A 21,942-nucleotide genomic window follows, 5' to 3' on the forward strand; every position below is an offset into this window, starting at 1 on the left:
CCTTTGTTATTTGTCATTTATAAGCGACAATTTACACGTGATTTACACGTGAAAGCTGAAACTTCTGTCACCGAAACTCGCCACTGGCCCCTGAATGGCACAGAAACGCCTCGTCCCACCTTTTTTATCTACCTCAGGTGACGCCCAATCAGAACAGAGCTCGTGGTCTCACCCAATGAGTATCGAAACTCGTGGACTCAGGTAGATCGCAGGTGTGTCGTAGTCCGACACTGTGAAGAAGACTCGATCATCCGGGGCCAACTTTTGTGAAGTTGGTTAGAGTTATTGAATCTTAACAGCGTTCATATTCACGCCAGTTTGGATTACTGTGAGACTATTACTTAATTTTTGCACTATGAATTTAGTTTTTATCAGACAAGCTGGGACTCTGCTGTTTATTTGCATGATTTTAATTCTTCTGCATGGCTCCAGAGGCGAAATACCTTCTAAACCAATTGCAGCCACGATTTTGCCATCGGTTAAGCCTAATGATGGAGTCCAGACTTATCCAGAGGACCAGAAAAATAATTTACCCGTGTTTACAATGAATTATCCAAGAATCCAGATTCCCTTTGAAATTACTCTTTGGGTGCTGCTGGCTTCTTTTGCAAAAATTGGTGAGTAACAGTCCCATATGTGCCAACAGGTGTGGTTTCTCATCTTGCTGCTCACTGTGACCTTTTTTCCTCCTCTTTTCAGGTTTTCATGTGTACCACAAGATCACCATCTGGGTGCCTGAGTCGTGCCTTCTCATCAGCATCGGCCTGATAGTGGGCGCTATCATGCACTCTGTTCACGAGGAGCCCCCCGCTGTGCTCACCAGTAATGTCTTCTTCCTCTACATGCTGCCCCTAATTGTCCTGGAGTCAGGCTACTTCATGCCCACCAGGCCTTTCTTTGAGAACATTGGCACGGTTCGTTTCAAATCAGGCACTGTTTCTCTAACTCTGGTTAGCTTCCTGCTCAACTTTGACAGTTTTGTTGCTGTTTTCATGCAGGTGTTCTGGTTCGCCGTGGTGGGGACGCTGTGGAACAGCATTGGCATCGGCATCTCTCTGTTCGCCATATGCCAGATTCCGGCCTTTGGCGTGCAAGACATCAACCTCCAGGAGAACCTGCTGTTCTCTGCCATCATCTCGGCCGTGGACCCCGTGGCTGTGCTGAACGTGTTTGAGGACGTGTCTGTGAACGAGCAGCTCTACATCGTAGTGTTCGGAGAGTGCCTCTTCAATGATGCTGTCACTGTGGTGAGTGAGCGGACTGCTATTTGTTATTAAAACACTTGACTGTGAGCAAGGGGCAATTGAAAACTCTTCTTGTGTGTCAATTGTTTTGTTCCAGTGACAAATACACAGCCAGGTACCCAGCATGGCAGTGCAGTTTACTCATCTGCATGTGCTCCACAAAGAGTATATATTTTGCATTTTACACTGATTTAAGAATATTTTTTTCCATTTCCCTCTATGTCACAGTCTCATACATGTAGTTTCCTGTGGAGACCATTTCAACCACCACCCACCATTTACAGACATGGTTAGGCATTTAATTTCATGACTATTACAATAAGCTCAGGTTTCATGAAATACTGGTCATATTTGTGTTTTCCCGTCTCTTCCCCGGGTTGCATGTACAAGGACAGAATGTGTGGGAGAGAACCGTCTGTGTGCTGGCAAGATTTCTAAACAGAGAAATTACTCAGGGAGGAAAAACTGAACTAAGGGAATGTTATACACATGAAACAAATGTGTCTATAAAGCACAATTGAGTCCGTTTGCTCAGATGCTGTCAAACCAGTTTCTGGTCGCAGTTACATTTGTTTGTGTGGGTTTGTCCACATGTAGTTTGTCCACAAACTCAGGGATTTAATAAACTCAGAGGAAAGACTCCCACAGCCATAAGAAGCAAACAAAACTTCATTTGCTGTTAATGTTTTCTCCCAAACAGAACAATAGTCTGACCTTGTTAATCTCAGAACTAATCTTTTACAGACAGGCCTATGTGTGAGCCTCTTTGTTAGTGGTGGCTTTTCTATGTGCAAAGAATCTTTATTGTCTCTGTCTTGAACTGGATCTGATGGTCTAGGAGAACTTTTTCCACTTCATCTTGCATTTAAGTCATTAATTATCTGCACACGATGATCACTTTTTTTTATCCAGTTTTGGTACACGTCATGCATTTAAAGTTTAAAGTACTCAGTTTTGAGAAATGCAGTGAAATGGTGTGGCTAAATGCGCCATCGGGTTCATGCGAGTCGATGTTAGTCACGTGTTTTCATGTGGCAAAAGCTTCATACTGCCCAGGCTGGAATGGCAGATTAAGGAGGAACAAAGCTGGGTACTTTACCTAATGCACCTTTTCCATGACTCAGTCAGTATGTTTGGTGAACTCTGATCAAGTTGCAAACAATGCAGAGTAAATATTTCCAGTAAATCACTCTTATCTGGAAAGGCGTCATTAGAGGCCACAGCGCCTGACACCACACCTGACCTCTGACTAGCATATGTGGGATATGGTGCATAGGTGCAAAAAAGAAAGAAAGTGTGCATATTTATTTATTAATTTTTTAGGTGTTGTACAACATGTTCAGCTTTGTTGCGGAAATGCCGGTGGTGGAGCCGGTGGATGTGTTCATTGGAGTGGCGAGGTTCTTCATTGTGGGGCTCGGTGGGATGGCATTTGGCATCCTGTTCGGCTTTGTGGCAGCCTTCACCACAAGATTCACCTCCAAGGTCCGAGAAATCGAGCCACTCTTCGTATTCATGTACAGCTACCTGGCCTATCTGGTGGCAGAGCTGTTTGCCATCTCATCCATCATGGCGTGAGTTGGTTTTATAACATTTACAGAATTAAAAAAAAGAAAGAAAGAAGAATAACACAAAGTTTACCCAAATACTCCCCACAAACCCTCTGTGCCCATGTGCTTCTGCAGCATTATAACCTGTGCCCTCACCATGAAGTACTACGTCGAGGAAAACGTTTCCCAGCGTTCCTGCACAACCATCAGACACGTGATTAAGATGGTTGCCTCTATCTCGGAGACGCTCATCTTCTTCTTCTTAGGGGTCGTCACCATCACAACTGACCATGAGTGGAACTGGGGCTACATCCTCTTCACGCTGCTGTTTGCTTTTGTATGGAGAGGTCTGGGTAAGGAAATGACCGGCGTTATCTGTGTCATGTTAAAGCTCAGGTTTTTGTTTGACTGCGGTTATCTAGTGGAGCAAAGGCTGAGAGCTACTGCTGCTACAAGTGCAAACACTGAAATGTGCAAAGAAATGCAAGGAAGACAGAAAGTGCTGCTAAGAAAATAAGCTGTGAATGTAAAACTGACATAGGTAATCTTTTAATGTTGAATAGCCAACCAATATTGAGCCCAGTATGTCTTCTCAGTCCACCAAAACTTTAGTCAAAAACTGAGAGCTTAATGTTGTCAAAACGCTTGTTAAATCTGAAAGGAAATGTCCAGACTTCTCTGCTGATTTATCTCTACAAACAGAATTTTTGGCAACATAATATAATATGCAGAGCAGCTTTAAACTTGTTGATAATGAAACCTGTGATATTTTCTTGCCTCTCCCTCTCAGGTATCTTGGTGTTGACTCAGATCATTAACCCTTTCCGCACCATCCCATTCAACATGAAAGATCAGTTTGGTCTCGCATATGGAGGTCTGCGAGGTGCAGTTTCTTTCGCCCTTGCCTTCACGCTTCCTGATACCATTGGCCGCAAGCAGCTTTTTGTCACTGCCACCATTGCAGTTATCCTCTTCACCGTCTTTCTTCAGGTAAGGGAACATCTGTGTAGGTATATTTTTAAGTCTGTATACTCTGAATAACTTGAATGAAGGTGTTATTTCTTTTGTCCTTGCAGTGGAATAAGATAGAAAACGATTTTTTTCTTTAAAATCACATTTAGGAGTGAGACAGAATCTTGGTGAGCTGTTTGGTGTCATTTATTTTTGTCCAGTTAAAAAAACAAACAAACTGAGACCCGATTCAAAATTATATGTATTATATACACTGATAAACTCAAGCTTTTAATTTCTAATCATATACACTGTTATCCTTAGAGAAGACATACAGAACATTTATTGTATGATATATAAAATGCATGTATGCATCTGAACTTTTACCTTCCAAAAAAGACATTTTACAAAGTTCAACCTCATGGCTACTAAAATGAGGTGAAATTACTTTGGTTCTAAACTGTGTCTCTTAGCATGAATGTCATTATAATTTTGGGCATTTATTGATTTCTTTGAACTCTTCTTTTTCCAGGGTGGAATGATTGTACAGCATACATCTTTATTGACTTAAACAAACAAACAATAAAAAGGATTGGCTGCACAAGTTTGAATTTATTTAGGATTTTTTCTAATCAGCACAGGCGCATACATGCTCAGGTATATACATACACCCTCACTAATATTTAAATGCCCATTACAAAGTTGTACGTCGGCCACTTTTGGTAGCCATCAACAATTCTAGCTGGATATTTGATCACTCTTCTTGGCAGAGCTGGTAGAGATCATTTAAATTGTTGCACAGACCCGGCTTTTAAGTGTAGTCCACAAACTATCAATAGGGTTGAGGTCTGAGCTTTGAGGAGACTATTCCGGAAAGCCCGTTAGCCTCCTTTATCGATCCATCCAAAACCTGTTTTGATGTCTGTTTGGCATCATTTTCCTGTTATGAAACCCAGTTGTGTCCAAGTTTCAACCATCTGTTGATTTGAGCTGAGGTTGAAGAATTTGGAGGTAGTCCTCCTTTCTTAGTCCAGCCACTTTGTGCAGTGTACCGGAACCACTGGCAGTGAAACAGCCCCAGAGCATGATGCTACCACCACCATGCTTGACAGCTAGTACAGTGTTCCTATGTTTGGAAGCCAGTGCTTTACTTGTCCAAACATGCCTCTTGTCACTGTGGCCAAACACTTGTCCAGGAGCCATTTGGCCTTCTGGAGGGATTTTTAACTATCAGTCAAACTTGAAGGTGTTGATTTTGGAGTAGGGGCTTTTTTTTTATCGGTCAGCTCTCATTGTGTCTCAACGCAAAACTTCCTTCACTGTAGAGAGTGATGCTGATGTTACAGCCGTTTTCATTTCATGGCAGGCTTGAGCCTCAGTGGTTGTTCCTGAACATCCTAATTAATTTCATCTCATCTGAGGATGACAGTTTGGGTCTTCTTCCAGACCTCGTCAAAGCTGTGACACATGTGAATAACTTGACTTAACTTTAATCTGCTGCTTTTTAGAAATGAGAGACGTTTCTAACTTGTAGCTGTAGCTACAACTACAAGTTGTAGTTAATAACTAATTTCTTGTTTTTCAAAGGGTGTGTATCCATGTATGGGTAACCCTGGGAAAAGAAATTATTAAAATCCCCAAATTACCATAACATTCATGTCTATGATGAGTATATGAACTTCTGACCACAACTGTATCTACAACTCTAGTGTTCGAAGTAATTTGTGTTTTTCTTTTTCCCCTCTTCCCCACAGGGCATCAGTATCCGACCTCTGATTGAGTTCATCAATGTCCGAAGAACAAACCGCAACCTTGAAACCATTAATGTAGAGATTCACTGCAGGGTAAGTCACAGACTGCATGCATGTATCGGACAGTACATTTCTGCGCACGGTGCTGACAGATCGCGCTTTGCTCGCAGCTCATGGAGCATACAATGGCAGGCATAGAGGATCTCTGTGGGCAGTGGAGCCGCTTCTACTGGAAGGACAAGTAAGATTTTTTTGGCGTCGCGGTTTAATCTTTTGTCAGTAAATTAGCAGATATTGCTCATCGCATCTAATGAGTAGTGAATAATACTGTATGATTCACAGTAACAACAATAAAACAAACCCTCCTCATTCCTGCTTCTTGTTACCACTGTTCTTTTATGCCACAAACACTGTATGCGAAAGTTTGAGTCCATCTGATTTGCAAAAATTCTATACAGGGAGTGCAGAATTATTAGGCAAGTTGTATTTTTGAGGAATAATTTTATTATTGAACAACAACCATGTTCTCAATGAACCCACAAAACTCATTAATATCAAAGCTGAATGTTTTTGGAAGTAGTTTTTAGTTTGTTTTTAGTTTTAGCTATTTTAGGGGGATATCTGTGTGTGCAGGTGACTATTACTGTGCATAATTATTAGGCAACTTAACAAAAAACAAATATATACCCATTTCAATTATTGATTTTTACCAGTGAAACCAATATAACATCTCCACATTCACAAATATACGTTTCTGACATTCAAAAACAAAACAAAAACAAATCAGCGACCAATATAGCCACCTTTCTTTGCAAGGACACTCAAAAGCCTGCCATCCATGGATTCTGTCAGTGTTTTGATCTGTTCACCATCAACATTGCGTGCAGCAGCAACCACAGCCTCCCAGACACTGTTCAGAGAGGTGTACTGTTTTCCCTCCTTGTAAATCTCACATTTGATGATGGACCACAGGTTCTCAATGGGGTTCAGATCAGGTGAACAAGGAGGCCATGTCATTAGTTTTTCTTCTTTTATACCCTTTCTTGCCAGCCACGCTGTGGAGTACTTGGACGCGTGTGATGGAGCATTGTCCTGCATGAAAATCATGTTTTTCTTGAAGGATGCAGACTTCTTCCTGTACCACTGCTTGAAGAAGGTGTCTTCCAGAAACTGGCAGTAGGACTGGGAGTTGAGCTTGACTCCATCCTCAACCCGAAAAGGCCCCACAAGCTCATCTTTGATGATACCAGCCCAAACCAGTACTCCACCTCCACCTTGCTGGCGTCTGAGTCGGACTGGAGCTCTCTGCCCTTTACCAATCCAGCCACGGGCCCATCCATCTGGCCCATCAAGACTCACTCTCATTTCATCAGTCCATAAAACCTTAGAAAAATCAGTCTTGAGATATTTCTTGGCCCAGTCTTGACGTTTCAGCTTGTGTGTCTTGTTCAGTGGTGGTCGTCTTTCAGCCTTTCTTACCTTGGCCATGTCTCTGAGTATTGCACACCTTGTGCTTTTGGGCACTCCAGTGATGTTGCAGCTCTGAAATATGGCCAAACTGGTGGCAAGTGGCATCTTGGCAGCTGCACGCTTGACTTTTCTCAGTTCATGGGCAGTTATTTTGCGCCTTGGTTTTTCCACACGCTTCTTGCGACCCTGTTGACTATTTTGAATGAAACGCTTGATTGTTCGATGATCACGCTTCAGAAGCTTTGCAATTTTGAGATTGCTGCATCCCTCTGCAAGATATCTCACTATTTTTGACTTTTCTGAGCCTGTCAAGTCTTTCTTTTGACCCATTTTGCCAAAGGAAAGGAAGTTGCCTAATAATTATGCACACCTGATATAGGGTGTTGATGTCATTAGACCACACCCCTTCTCATTACAGAGATGCACATCACCTAATATGCTTAATTGGTAGTAGGCTTTCGAGCCTATACAGCTTGGAGTAAGACAACATGCATGAAGAGGATGATGTGGACAAAATACTCATTTGCCTAATAATTCTGCACTCCCTGTATGTCAACTTGTTTTTACTATTGACTAATGCTTTCATGCATACTTAGCAACTGATCAGCAAAAAAGGGCTTTCGGAAGGTTATTCATATTAATACTTTATCTTTCAGGCAGTTCAGCAGGATGCTGATGTCAAACTTAGAATACATAATTAGGCATAATTATCTGCAACTGGCTGAAAATACAGTAACTCAAATGTGTTGATGGGATGCTGGGAAAGTCCAGTAGCAGCACATATACCGATAAAACATACCTCATAATTCACAAAAGATTATTTACATTACATGCCTACACAAATTTAGCGGTTTTGACAGTTTGACTGATATGCAAATTTCAAAGCTGAGTGTTTTAAATAATAAAGCCGGTAATGCCTTATTTTTCTTGTTGTCCACAACTTGCATGAAAACACCAAAAACTATATAAAAACCGTCCGTGAAATTCTTCTTTCTCTCAATGTCAGGTTTATGAAGTTTAACAACAGAATCCTGCGTAAGATCCTCATCCGAGACAGCAGAGCAGAGTCCAGTATTGTGGCGCTCTATAAAAAGCTAGAGCTGCAGAATGCCATGGAAATCCTGGACACGGCGTCCGGAGACATCAGCGCTGCTCCTTCCATCGTCTCCCTCTCGTACGTATGATTTTTGTACTCATCACATCACTCTACCTGTCAAGACCAAATGTAGAGCTACTAATGACTGCTTATTATTTTCTAAAATCAAGCGAGGAAAAGAAAAGCTCTTCTAAACTCCAGAAAAAGTTCCTGGCTGCTGACCTGAGGAACATCCACGACATCCTGTCAAAGAACATGTACAAGATCAGGGAGCGGGTAAGATAAAGAAAGGATCTTTGCTGTATGCTCTTTTTTTGGTTTCTGTTTAGTTTGTCTGTCTGTGGTAGTTCTTCCACTTCCTTTTCACTTTGGAGCAAATGTTGTGCTTATTCTCTGCAACATTTTATTGAAATGACACTAAAGGCCTATACAATAAAAAAACTATACCTATAGTTAAACAATAAACTCATTAAAACAGCAAACTAGTTGGAAGCACCTGTCATATTTGACATGTTTGAGTGCTGAGCAGAAGGAGGTGAAGAACAGAAGAAGCTGTTTAAATTCCAGACAGGTTAATATAATATATAATGTATAAAAAGCTTCCTTTTTACAACAAAGCAATTTTTGTATCTTTGATTTATTTAATTACTTAATTTGAATTATTACATTTTGCTGATATACTTTTTGCAGTTTGAAATGTTAAGATCTGTACATGTCATTCATTTTTACATCAACGTTTCTTTAGTCTGAAGTTGGTGATGGATCTCTTCAGTAACGATGGAGCAATTTCAAGCTACACTGACATGAATAATACACAAAAACTATTACTACCATAGTTTGATGTTAGCGTTTTTTTTGGGTTTGTTTTTTTTTATATCAATGGTTATTTGTAGAAAATGTAATTTAATGTATAAGTTTGCCATTTGCGTTTTAAGCGTTGTCATTGTCAACTTTTGGCAGATGACGGCACATCTCAAAAGTGTGAAACCTGAACCTTTGTTTGTTTTGCATACATGGTAACGTAGTTCAGCATCAGCTTTGCACGTGCTCAACTGCTTAAAAACGATTAAAACCCCCGATAAAGATGATGCCACGTGCAGCTCTTTGCATTTTACTTGAAAAACATGAAGTTTGAAAAATGTCCGTTAATTTGACACAAACGAGAAAAGCACCCCTCGATGTTGTTCTGTTTCTCATACCGACAATCCCAACAAGTGAAACTCGGTGCTGTTTTGCATAGCCACAGGCAGTGGCCAGCAGTACTTTTCCATTAGTGGCATGACATCACCCTTTTAACAGACTCTTTGATGCTTTAATGGAGTTTCTTCTGTGGTTTCACAGTTTATCACATTGCCTTAATAGCTCCTTGTTTCAAGTCTTTTTTTCCACATATTTGTGATTCTTTCACACAAAACTGACATCACCGTGTCACTATTAATTTATTTTTAAAATGCATTATATTTGATAAAAATGCTAACTGTAAACCGTGTTGGCCTCTGGTGACATCATACAGGCCCATAATATTGTCATGCGACCTCTTTATAAAACACAGTGGTGACCTTTGGAGGGTTTTAAAGGCAGTTGTGTTTGTTTTTGGTTTAACTAATGGCTGCAGGTCAGAACCAGGGGTGGGTTTACTGCATGGAACAGGTTAAGGTAGCAGTCCACATACAGACACCTACCCCTGCCTCAAACAGTTGTTTCCAGTTTTGGTGGCGTAATCTGAGCTTTAAACAGTGCAGTCCCCACTAAGAGCGTCTGAACCGTCCATTCGTGGGAACCTCTGTTGTCCCAAGTCCCTGGCATTGACAGCGGTCATGGATTTTGTTTATGGAGTTTTTAAGTCTATGTCTTCACTGTGTGTTTTCCGTGTGTGGTTCTCTGACCTTCTGTTATTTGTAATTAGACAATTAATTTATGTATTTGGACTTAGACGGTGGCATACAGAGGAAAACATGCTCTGCCCAATGACAGCCAGACCAGAGAGATACTGATCAGGCGCCATGCCACCATTCGACGAAGCCTCCGACCTCGTAGTTTTCAGTCATCGGTAAGCTACCTTGCCCAATTTATTTGTATTATTTTAATTAATTATTTATTTTGTTGGGAGCGTGGGTTGGGATTTAGGTACATCCCCAGGGTCTTAATTAGAAGTACTTTGGGCAAATAACAGTCACATTAAAAATGTTCTTTTTGAGCTGATCATCTCTTGACCTGCAAACACATGAAATTCAAACACTAGATTAAATGTTCTCATCACTTTTCATCAAGTTTTTTTTCCCATTGTTATTCTTAGAACGTGCCCAGGACACACAAGTATTTCTCGCTTCCTGCTGGAAAGAGTCTGGAGTCAAGATTTGATGCTGCGAGGTGGCACTACACAGGTAAACTGAGATTATCTTTGAAATCCCTTAACACAACCTTACCCTTCATATAAATGAGAATAAATGATGAAAACGTCACTTCCTTACAAAGTTTGGAATTTTTCAACCTGATTCGAGCCTTAATTCATCAGAACTGAAATGAATTGTCTTTTCTCAGCAGTGTGCACAGAACAAATGAAGTGCTTTGTCGATAATTAATCTGAATCTTAGGAGCGGGACTCCCTTTACAATTCTGTCTGTATATGAAACCCCTGCACTACAAGCTGTTTTCATTTTCTTGTCCCACTCTTCCTTTTTCAGTTCATCTCCCTCTCATTAATACACGGAGATCTGTCTGGCCCGGAAGCTGCCGCCAGTCCCCCTCCGAGACCTCCCCAAAACCGCTGCCTCGATTCTTGCTTACGCTATCTGCCATTATCTACTAGAAAGGGAGTCAAATATAAATGAGGACGTGGTCCAAGCTAGTAAATTATCTCCCCGGTATCAGAAAACCATCCCCAAAACTATTAATAAGACTTTGTCAGTCTCATTAATGTCACAGTATGTGTCTCCTGAAAAAACAGAAACCCCCTCCCCAAAACAGAGCGATTTGCACATATAAGAATGAACCAAAAGGGAGAGCTTGTAGATATAAATCTACATTCAAGACAGCAGCTTGACAACTAGATTTTATCACAGAAGCGTAACGTTCGTGGTTCACCAGCAGCTTTAAGAGGCTGTTCTTCAAAATGTCCAGTTTTTACCAGCAGGTTATGGCATGAAATTGAAAACAGGTTCAGGTTAGTTTGTACTTGTGGTTAGATTTGTTCTGCAGCAAGCCATCCATCCTACTATGCACACTCTCAGTGCAAACACAACAGACAACAAATAAGCATAGTACAAAATACTGGAAACAACAACTAATAATAAGCATTGTGTAACCCACACAGTAACAAAACTATAATTTGTCCATCCGAACAATGGCAGCTAGAACAAAGCACTTGTAATGCTCATTTGAATGATTTGTACCACTTTGTTGGTTTCTTGAGTGGCTGGTTTGTGTATTGCTAGAATTTGTAGGATGGCATCATTTCACCTTCCTTTCATAAAGGATGGTTCAGTGCATCCTCTGCTAAAGGAAACGATTAAAAAGCACTGAAGCCTTTTTCCTTATGTTAGGGTTCAATTCAAGCAGCAAAGCTTTTTGAGGACTTATCTGTGATCCTAAATTGACTGTAGGAATAGATGTGAGTGTGTGTGGCTGTTTATCCTCATGGGTTAGCTCTATGATGGTCGCAGAAATGGGCTTCAACCAGATGAATGAAAATGGATGAATAATTTACCCACATTATTCGTGGACAACAAAACTTGAACTGTTTTGCCTTCCTCATGAGGCGTATAGACTCAGATCATTAACCGGCTCTTGTCCAACACCACTATGAGGTCAACATTTATGATGCGAGTGCAAACGCATTGCCATGAAATGTTTAGCTCCACGATCAGGTCAGCATCTGATTTGTGAATCAGCACAGGTAAGGTTTAGGACATTGACCTTACCTGTACTTTGTGATTGATTCTACTTGACAAGTTGTTGGTATAGTAGTTAAACATAACCATGTTATCATAGTGAGCGTGTTAGTATGAGTGTACCTTACCATTTTATTTTTTGTTTTCAATCTCATCCCAGATGATCATGAGACCCTATCAGAAGTTGCCTACCCATCTCAACGCTCCCGGTTTGGCAAGCCCGCACGCTCCTCCTCCTCCAAAGCCATGATGCCTCTGCACAGGCTGGGCACTCTGGAAGAAGTACCATCTACTGATGTTCTGAATGAAGAGAGCAGCAGTACGGGGCAGGGTGTGTTCAGGACAAACTCCTCCTACAGTGATTCCCGCGTGCCTCGTCCTCGCCGCTTAAATTCCTCATTTGATGATAACAACAGTTCGGTGGACGACTTAAGAAATGTTCACGAAGAAGACGGCGCAGAGCAGGTGGGGCAGCGTCAGCCTTCGTCTCCAGCGCCAGGCTGGGCGGCAGAGCCCAGAGAGACCACGGCTCGAAACCCTCTGCTCAGGCGGCCTCAGTGGAACCCCAAGAAGAAATAAAAGTGTTGCAGCTGGACTGTCTTCACCTAATCAAGCAGCTGGAAGTTTCTGCTTATGACTGTAAGCTCAAATAACTTTAAAGCCATTTAGAATAACATTGAAAGTGTCTTCATTACTCACTAGAGGTAAAGCGGTCTTCAAAATGAGCCAAAATGGACTAACGCTTCAGTGTCACACTCCTCAGAAGCACAGTGAACTGTAGCAACTGTACTGTAAATAAACTGTGAGACTTTTTACACATGTACTTATTTTAACTAGTCTTAGAAAATAATTTTAAATGTCTTTTTTTCTTCATGTAGGAGTTTTTAAATGTGGAAGGTGAGGTTAATTAAACTATGTTATTATACATTTGCCCTTTGTGTAAAATAGGATAGTTTTTTGTATTTTATTGTCTGTCTTGTGTGATAGTCACATGACTGAAGATGTACATTTTGTGTGTATATAAATGTTTTTTAGTCAAACAAGCTGTTGCTGCGCAGTACAAAGTACTTTTTGAATGCCTGACAATGATAGTCCCTCTGGCCCAGCTGCTTTCCTTTATTCTGTAATAAATGTTCTTTGTTGAAAGTTCTTCTGATAAGTTTTAAGGTTTGTGACACTGAATAAAATGTCAGATATTAAAAGTGAATGCTTTTAATATGGTTAAAAATACAATTCAGGAGACAGACACAAAAGTACAAACTGTTTATTTGCTGTAACAGTTTTTTGGGCCTTAGTGTGGCAGGTCCTTCATGGAGCCAAGAGATAAATATATAAGAGAGCGTTTCCGATTGTTCCAGAGAGGTGTACTATGAAGGAAGTTCAACACAGCCAGGCTTTCTCTGAGTTAGCTGGCTTGACAAAACCTATGATGGCGGTTATTAACTTTGTCTGCCAAGTCGGACTTTCTGCTTCAGGCTCCGTGTGCAGTTACATAAAAAGGGACGTTTCACATGTCACATGACACTCATCCCACACAACAGGATCCCTGTGAGCGCCACCTACTCCAACCAGAAACGACATCAGATGATGACTGACTAGTGATGAAAAATCTATAAACAATACCAACATGTAAAAGTGAAAGACAAGACAGGAAATGAATGCTGCAGAAAATCTGCTTATTTAGTGCAGAGAGTGGTAGAGTACACATTTTAATTCTAGTTAATTATTTTAATGTTGAGTGCACTCTCATATCTAAAGTGATGGCTGCACATTAGAACTGTGAAACTTTTCAGTTTATTGATTGAACAGGTAACCTTGTTCTGTGTGCGTGAGAGAGTAAAAGAGACTAAATAGATTAAAACCAAGTATAAAAAGGTTGACATTGCAATGCACGATTGGCTCTGCTGTTATTTTTACAGCTGGGCTTAATTTGTGCCCCTAGTAACGGCTTGCACATATAACGCATATTTGCACAGCTGAAAATTTGCACTTACAACATGCTGTAAATAAAAGAATTGTGACATATAAAACTTTAAAACTCTAACACCATAGTGAGTTATGTGTTTCATCTCACTTCATATTACACCTCTCTGGCTCTGGTGATGCAAGTAAACAGGTGTTCAAAATAATGTTATAAAACTTAAAAACAGTGAATAACAAATACACATTTAAGCCTCTAATTAGGTAAATTAACAAATCTCTATTCTTTATGATCAGTCAAAGAGGAACATTAGATCAGATACTGCTATAACGACCATTTCGGATACTTTGCATTAGAATAAAAAACAAAAAAACCCATTGAGGTAAAATGTGTAAAAATCTAACTCATACCAAAATTGTAATAGCCTGCCTTTGATAGTCATCTTTTTAATTTTTATTTAATGAATTAAGTATTATTTCAATTAAATCACCCTCCTCTTCGGGCATGTAGTGCAGACCTGCTTTCATCAACTCCAGCTAAATTGCAGTGGTTACAAAACTTCATTAAAAACAAAGTCATAAAAATACAGTCATAATCCAGTAGTTTGTGCCCAAAGGTTGCTGTCAAACGTCAGCATTTTGCAGCCGCGTCTTCATTCCTACAGTGCATGTGACTTTTGATTCACCTGTCCCCGAGACGAAGACTTCAGTGCTGGTGTGATTGAAACGTCACAATATTTCCACCCTGTGATGTCATCGCACCAACAGAAGGGCTATCCTGTTTAAGAATAACACGTTCGAGTTGGCTTCACCGTTCCCTCGAGGAGTCTGCTGTTCATTGTCCCAGCTGGTCTCCTGCAATTAAGAGCACTTCTTTGTGATTTCAAAATTCATTTAGAGTTTCTGAGTTTGGCTGTTTTTGTCATCTCCCTCGCGTCCCATTTGGGGATTCTGATGAGTAGTAAAGCCACAGCTGCGAGGGCCAGCACCACTCCTAGACTTGGGGGGCCGCAAGGGCTGAACTCTTGCGCCAAACCAGACAGGAGAGGAGCCAGGATTCGACCCACAGCTGTAACTGACTGCCCGGCTCCAATCAGAGTCCCGCTGGCCTGGACCCCGCCCCTCTGCAGCTCCAAATCTGTGATACATGTCCGTCCGATAGTGGTAGAAATGGCAAAGAAGGTGGAGGTGAGCAGCACCTGCCAAACATTCGGCGCAGCAGCATAGAGGAAAATAAGCGTACAGGTGAGCACCGTCGAATGAAGCAGTAAAGCGGGCATGTTGTTCTTATACAGCTGCGTGACTGGCCCCACCAGGAACCCAGCCAGGGCCCCTAGAGTGCTGCTGTAGCTGATCAGGTAACCGGTCATTTTTGGTTTGAGTGAAAAGCGCTCCTCCATGGCCAGAGAAAAGTTACTGTAGTAGAGCATGATAGCTATGGCCATCAGAAGACGCACAAGGAAGAGGTCCCACATGTCAGATGAGGCCACTGTGTGGATCCTGGAGCCTACTAAGGATAGCTGTTTCCAGACTGGCTGAAGAAAAGACACATCCCTCCACCTGAAACCACCTTGATGCTTTCCAGGAGATGTAGACTCTTGCTGCGTCTCTGCTGTCAGCAATGGGTGGTGGCTATTTGTATGAGAACCATTCTGTACAGATTTACTAAAGTGGTTTTCGTGATACCCTGTACTCGTGTCGTTTCTGCAGACAGTGTCATTACGGTCAGCCAGAGTCTCACTCTGTGGTATCATCCATACGAGGCCTGCAATGACAGACACGCTGTATTGACATACATTTTAATTTTTACCTTCATGAACTCAGTTTATTAATCTCATTTTCCAACTCACCAGCATTAATAATGAAGATGGCTGCACAAGTAAAAGAGGATGTATAAAAGCCTCCTTCATGCTCAGTTAGGTAGCCACCCACCACAGGGCCCAGGATGAAGCCCACGCTGGAGGCTGCATTGAAATGTCCCATCACTAGAGGGCGCTCTGAAGCAGACACCAGGTCAGACAGCAGAGCTCTGCAGATGGAGAGTGAGTGCTTGAACAACCCTGAAACAGAAGACACACTGAGAAGAGGCAGCAGAATAACAGTCTACTTAAAAGGCTCTCAAGCCACACAACTGTTAATACTTAATCTAAGATTAATTTATTAATCGGATTATATCTAATATAGGTAAGTGGACGTGATAAAATGTGCTGAAACCAAGGTGCAGAGAGCCCCTGCTGTTTTCTAATGAAACTAAGCAAACAAAAAAAGCTGCTAAGCATTTATATTTCTGAGTATAAGGTAGGTTTGAGTTCATAACATGAAGCTTTAAAGCTTGGTCAGTGGAAGGATGCTGATAAATATCCTTCAATGCAGGAGACACTGGAGATTATATGAAGAAAAAAGCAAAACAAAACCTCAGGCATGTTATGTAGAGCTGTGAAAAAGTACTTCACCCCTTCCTGCCTCCTGCATATTTGTCACACTTACATGTTTCAGATCATCAAACACTAGAGGTGGGAATCACCATACATCCCACGATACGATATTATTGCAATTTTTTAAAATATTTTGCGATATTCAGATTCTGTACATAAAGGTAAACTTTATCAATATTCATTTTATCTAATATCAAAGTCTCGCACTCCGTCTTTCTCTCATTTCAGTCAGTTTTACTGTTGACAAACTGAACGGTTTGTATTACAGTCTAGTCCAACTTAACTGAACGCAACCATCTGGTACAATTATAGCTATTCTGAACTATGCAACTTATGAAAACCATGCAGCCCATTCAGCAACTGAAGAATTTGAAAGTAAATTAAAACAAAATATAATTTTACATTAAATAAAAAAGTTTTAAACTTAATTAAAATAAAACATGTCTTAAATTAAAATAAGTAAACAGTAAGCTTGCTGCCAAAAAAAAAAGTTAAACACATTTGGACAGTGAAGGATTCTTGCTCAGAAAAAGGAGCTGATCAACATGCTCTGAAGTCAGAGCATGTTCCAGTCCACAAAAACTTTTTTTTGCAACAAAATATCGATTTCTGCTGTCCCTGTATCGATACATTATTAGCAAACAAAATATCACAACACTACACAGTATCGATTTTTCCCCCCGCCCCTATCAAACACAGTTTAATATTAGACAAAGATAACCCCAGTAAATGTGAAATGCAGTTTTTATTCATTGAGGGAAAAAAGGTATGAGATAAATCCTTTTCTAAGGTATGGATATGTGACTTAGCTGATAAACATCAGTGATGCGCCCCTTTGAGGTTTCCGACTTACCCACAGGTATCCGAGCAAGTACAAACAAAGCGATGCTGGTGGACATCCCCAGCAGGCCGTAGCCTAGAGCGCTGAGCAGCAGGCAGGTCAGCAGAGAGTACCTCCGACCCACCACGTCGCTCCAGCTGCCCTGCCAATCACACAGAGGAAATGAAACACAACCACAGAAAAAATGTAAACGTTTATAATTCCTGAACTCATTTTCAGCGGTGAGATGACGGATATTTCCACAGCCCTGCCAAACATCTGAAAAGAGGGAGTTGATGCTAAATTGCTCGAAGATTCATGACAAATACTGAAAAACCGAGACAAACAGAAAGCAGACAAAAATATACCAAATTAAATTCTGTTTCTGATCTGAGATTAGTCTGAAAGATCAGCTGACTCGAGAAATATCCTAAAACGCTGCATTTCCTCCATCGAGGCTGTCACACAAGTCTTTATTAGATTCTCGCCCTCTCTCACACACGCATACAAGCATCTGATGAAATAACACAATTAGGGCCAGTTGAGATGGGTGGGATTATCATAGAGACCCAGCTGTTCACATATCCCTACATTTATCAGGAATCAGCCGGTCTGAATACAGGAACTAACAGATGACTCCTTATCTGTTTAATTTGTCCCATGACCCCCGAGAATTTAAACCAATTTCAAGACCTTTGGATGGGCGGGAAAGCTGCGTATCCAACTTCAGATACGACGCTTATTGTGTGGCATTTGAATGTGGTTCTGATTTGATTTTTCATCATGGCACCCAAAGGACTGCACAGATAAAACAAAGTCTCTCCCCCAGTATTCAATTAGCAGTGGAGAAAAAGGGTAAAAATCTATTTCTGTGTGTATATAAATCTGTACAACTGGGGCTAAGTAGGAGTGTCTTGTGTGTATGAAGGGATGGAGACTGGGTGCATTGTGTGACCTAAAACAGACAGTGTTTATTGTTTTCATGAAATTCCAGGGATGGCAAAGAATGTCTCGACCAAAATGGTTGCAGAGTTAGTACTTACAACTATAGTGCTCGAGAAAAGCTGCAAGATCCCATACGTAGATCCTGCAACAGAAGATTTGCTTAAGTTTACATTTCAAATATAAAAAACACAGAGCATACATCGCACGCGCTGAGATCCAGTGAGTCTAATGCCACTTTTTGCAGATACTAGACATAACTTCTTTTTTAAAAAACAAAAGCAGACAGTGACACATGGGGAAATTTAGAAATATTGTGTCAGAGTTTTCCCCAGCATAGCGACTCTGAATCCAGTGATATCTGCAGCATATTTGGCACAGCGACATCACAGCTGTGCAGAGGAAGGCCCAGAGTCAGGGTATGTCTTTACAGTAAATCACTCTGTATAAACACTACTGCACTGGCAACTTTATTAGGTATGTCTACTTACTAGCAAATATCTAATCAGCCAAACTCATGGCAGCAACTCAAAGGCATGTAGACATGGTCAAGATGACCTGCTGAAGTTCAAACTGAGCACCAGAAAAGGTGATTTAAGTGACTTAGAATGTGGCAACTGTCTTGAGGGTTTACAGAGGATGGGCCGAAAAAGAAAATATCGAGTGAGCAGAAGTTCTTTGGGTGAAAATGTCTTTACACCCCGTCTGTCTGTCAGAGGAGAATAGCCAGACTGGTTCAACCTGATACTAAATAACCACTCGTTATAACCAAGCTATGCTGAAGAGCATTTCTGAATGCATAAGACTTTAAGCGAAGTTGAAGCAGATAGGCTACAGCAGCAGAAGATCACACTAGGTACCACTGCTGTCAGCTAAGAATAGAAAACCAGGGTAACATTTTGCACGGGTCCTCAAAATTGAACAACAGTTCAGGTGGTGGTGGATAACACACCACGTCATGAAGTTCAAATCATCTAAAACTGGTTTCTTAAACATAGCAATGAGTTCAGTGCTCTCAAATGACCTCCACAGTCACCAGATCTGAATCCAATAGAGCACCTTTGTGGTGGAACGGGACATTCACAGCACAGATGTGCAGATTTTGGTGTATTGTGCCAAGACAGACCAAAATCTCTGAGGAATGTTTTCAGCTGCTGTTGAATCTGTGTCACGAAGAATTAAGGCACTTCTGAAGGGTAGTAGAAAAGTGCACCTAATAAGGGGCCTGATGACTATGGCTATTATTATTCGGCTCATCTTTCAACAACACAAGGTCCTGACATACTGCTAAAAAACTATTATTCAATTGATGTATAACAATAAAAATAATCACAGAACATGGCACTGGGACATTCCCATATTATATTGTGCATACAGTGTGCAGAAGTGAGGATTAAACAATATATTATTGAGAGTGTTTGTTTGATTGTTTTGTCACTTGTAGTCTCCACAGCCTTCCAGTCTGCTGTAGATTTATTCACTTTTGTGTCACTGTAAGGTTGGTGCTTGCAGTACACCAGCTGCATAATTTAAACAAATGTATGTTATGTATTGCGGAAACAACATACCTACAATACCGGCCACAGTGGGACTTGCTCCAAGAGCCTTCACGTGATGGCTCAGCAGTGGGATGATCATGCTCACCCCAAACAAGTCCTGTAAAGAAATATGGAGGAACAAAGGTGGAGTGAGGCCGACGGGAACGTGCAAATCAAACATGGTGTCCAGCATACAGCAGGGAGAGTCTGTGGCCAGATTCAGCAGCCACATAGAGTTGTTGCTCATCCTGTTTTTCCTGCACTGCTGAGATCAGAGCAGCTCTCTGAGCCAAAATCTTGATTGAAGTCACACAGCAGCTCATACAGTGTTCCTGACCCAGTCCATTACAGAAATTACTTAACCTTCAGTAGCTTTACTGTGCCAGTGCTGCACAGTGCCAAAAAAATCTGAGCTGACTGGATCCCTCTAGTCATCTCTAATTGGATGCTTGTTTAGCTAGGTATGACAAAGTTATTTCTCTAAGGCACGACTACAGGCGAGCTCTTAAAATAACACCTTTAGAATGATCTAGACTTGTAGATCAACTTTGCATTACAGTACTGACGGCGATGCTTTGAAGAGGTAACGCCAAAAACATTAGGAAATACCTTCATCTTAATTTCTTTTAGTAGCCAAGCATTACAATGGTTATTATAAAAGGTCTTGTAGATACATGGCAGCTGTCTCCAGCAAGGATTTCCAAGAACACCACAGTCGTGCTGAGTCTAATGCTGTATAAACAGACTTTGGACCGACACTGTGCTTAATACATTCACATCCAGTCAAAGCAACTAAATGCAGAAGCTCTAGAGTTTCCTTTCTTTGGGCTTCAAAAATTATAAACGTGGTGCAGAAGTTAATTTTTCAGTACGGGACAAATATGACGCGTAATAAGGGCTATTGTGAGAGTTTGATTCAGGTTAAAGAGCTCAGGTTTATTATTTGCATGTTGGAAAACTCATTTTAGCTTGCAACTTCCTTGAACTTTTTCCTTTTATTATTTGTATAAATAATAAATGTCTAAATGTATTCTATTTTTTTTGCTAAAATAACAAAAAACAACAAGTAGGCATTATACAGAGTTTTAAATATGAAAAGGAAGGGATTAAAAAGCCCCAGCATGTTTTACATCATCATACCTGAGTTGCGAAAGCATGACTAGGAAACAGCACACCTAAAAAAAAAAACACCGAACTGAGTGGGGTCATCTCTCAGTGAGGCACTCACCATGAAGCCCACCACATAGATACATTTTATAATCCTCCTCCGTCTTCTGTCTTTCAGTAATAAAGTGCTACATTTCTGGTTGATCATCCTCCCGCTTTGACAGCACGGCTACAGCCAAGGCGGAAGCGCTCATCCGCTCTAATTATCCAAACAGAAGCGGTGGTCTCATAAGGACGGGGTGATCGCAAGCTTCCGGGTTTTATCTGTGTGAGAAAACGTATCCGATGTGAAAGCTGGTTGTCTGTAAACAAGACTATCGAGTTTTCGACCTACGATAAACTTGACTTTTTAAGTCTGGGTTCATTTAAGAGTTGCTGAACCGGCGCGTTGGCTGGTCTGAAACACCCATAGATGGTATAACCCACTGACGTCACAAAATATGAGCTTCCCCCGTCATTTTTCCCAATAATTTGTGGAAAATCATAAAGCGTTTTTATTTATACCTGTTTAGAAAAAAAGTTTAGCCTTTATCTTAAATTATTTTAATTTATTTTGCATTTGTTATTTTGTATATTTGTTATAGCTACTAAAAAACGGCAGATATTTTCAGCACTGTAGATTGTAGTCTAACCCACCTAATGTTGTTACTTAACTCACAGCAACACTGCGTTTCGTATCGGATAGATAGTATTAACAGTGTCGTAGAGTTTTGTTGAAAGATGTATTAGATGTTATCAGAGAGGGAGGTTTACTTGTACGCCACCTGCTGGGGTTTCCAAAGCATTACAACAGAAACTTCAGCAGAATTTAATTTAACGTTTAAAAAAATGTGAACGAGAGACCTATTGACCTATTAGACAACGTCTGGCCAGAATGAAGAAGCTAGCTGGTAAAGTATACAATTCACTATATGTAGTCATTAAATTCAATAATTATTGAAACTTGACTATAACTTATTCAAGTTTCCTGTAATATTTGTAAGTGTGCTTGGATATTACTTTGGTAATTAAGCATTGTTAGTTGCTATATTTCCATATAACAGCCTTGTTCCCACCTTATTACCTTATTATTAGAGTGCCACCAAAAAATCCCTATAGATCCATATACAGATAGATCTATATACATGTACATGGTTACATAACCTACAAACTTTTCTAGCACATTGTG

General features: G+C 40.7%; 2 protein-coding genes across 5 annotated transcripts; one reads left to right on the top strand and one right to left on the bottom strand.

The window, feature by feature from the left end:
- The first annotated feature begins 232 nt into the window (after positions 1-232).
- On the top strand, positions 233-13,160 carry slc9a2 (solute carrier family 9 member 2). 2 transcript variants are annotated; one of them, XM_084908217.1, is made up of 14 exons: positions 233-328; positions 433-617; positions 700-914; positions 999-1,247; positions 2,568-2,818; positions 2,930-3,147; positions 3,585-3,784; positions 5,500-5,589; positions 5,667-5,737; positions 7,973-8,140; positions 8,233-8,338; positions 9,996-10,112; positions 10,359-10,446; positions 12,113-13,160. In XM_084908217.1, exons 2-14 carry the CDS (start codon positions 545-547, stop codon positions 12,529-12,531), a joined length of 2,265 nt encoding a protein of 754 aa, XP_084764343.1. In that variant the 5' UTR covers positions 233-328; positions 433-544; the 3' UTR covers positions 12,532-13,160. The 2 variants fall into 2 exon arrangements, with proteins under 2 accessions (XP_084764343.1, XP_084764342.1); XM_084908216.1 differs by having other exon boundaries at positions 241-617.
- A 40-nt stretch (positions 13,161-13,200) lies between these two features.
- Positions 13,201-21,044, bottom strand: slc67a2 (solute carrier family 67 member 2). Of its 3 annotated transcripts, none has more exons than XM_084908219.1 (6): positions 20,836-21,044; positions 19,638-19,725; positions 18,171-18,214; positions 17,161-17,285; positions 15,723-15,901; positions 13,201-15,637 (listed from the first exon to the last, which is right to left on the bottom strand). In XM_084908219.1, exons 1-6 carry the CDS (start codon positions 20,920-20,922, stop codon positions 14,763-14,765), a joined length of 1,398 nt encoding a protein of 465 aa, XP_084764345.1. In that variant the 5' UTR covers positions 20,923-21,044; the 3' UTR covers positions 13,201-14,762. The 3 variants fall into 3 exon arrangements, with proteins under 3 accessions (XP_084764345.1, XP_084764346.1, XP_084764344.1); XM_084908220.1 differs by having other exon boundaries at positions 17,161-17,290; positions 20,836-21,040; XM_084908218.1 differs by having other exon boundaries at positions 15,723-15,932; positions 17,161-17,290; positions 20,836-21,039.
- Positions 21,045-21,942: the final 898 nt, after the last annotated feature.

This window comes from Perissodus microlepis, chromosome 16, assembly GCF_051167445.1.
Source record: "Perissodus microlepis isolate ML-2025 ecotype Zambia chromosome 16, ASM5116744v1, whole genome shotgun sequence".
NCBI classification, from domain to species: Eukaryota; Metazoa; Chordata; class Actinopteri; order Cichliformes; family Cichlidae; genus Perissodus; species Perissodus microlepis.

Bases quoted from the DNA above. Each gene is read 5' to 3' on its own strand.
- slc9a2 (XM_084908216.1), top strand. From the start codon at position 356: ATGAATTTAGTTTTTATCAGACAAGCTGGGACTCTGCTGTTTATTTGC. The intron at 3,785-5,499 runs GTAAGGGAACAT...TCTTCCCCACAG, and splicing joins TCTTCACCGTCTTTCTTCAG to GGCATCAGTATCCGACCTCT. The intron at 10,447-12,112 runs GTAAACTGAGAT...ATCTCATCCCAG, and splicing joins TGCGAGGTGGCACTACACAG to ATGATCATGAGACCCTATCA.
- slc67a2 (XM_084908218.1), bottom strand. From the start codon at position 20,922: ATGATCAACCAGAAATGTAGCACTTTATTACTGAAAGACAGAAGACGG. The intron at 19,726-20,835 runs GTGAGTGCCTCA...ATTTCTTTACAG, and splicing joins TCTATGTGGTGGGCTTCATG to GACTTGTTTGGGGTGAGCAT. The intron at 18,215-19,637 runs GTATGTTGTTTC...CTTCTGTTGCAG, and splicing joins CACTGTGGCCGGTATTGTAG to GATCTACGTATGGGATCTTG.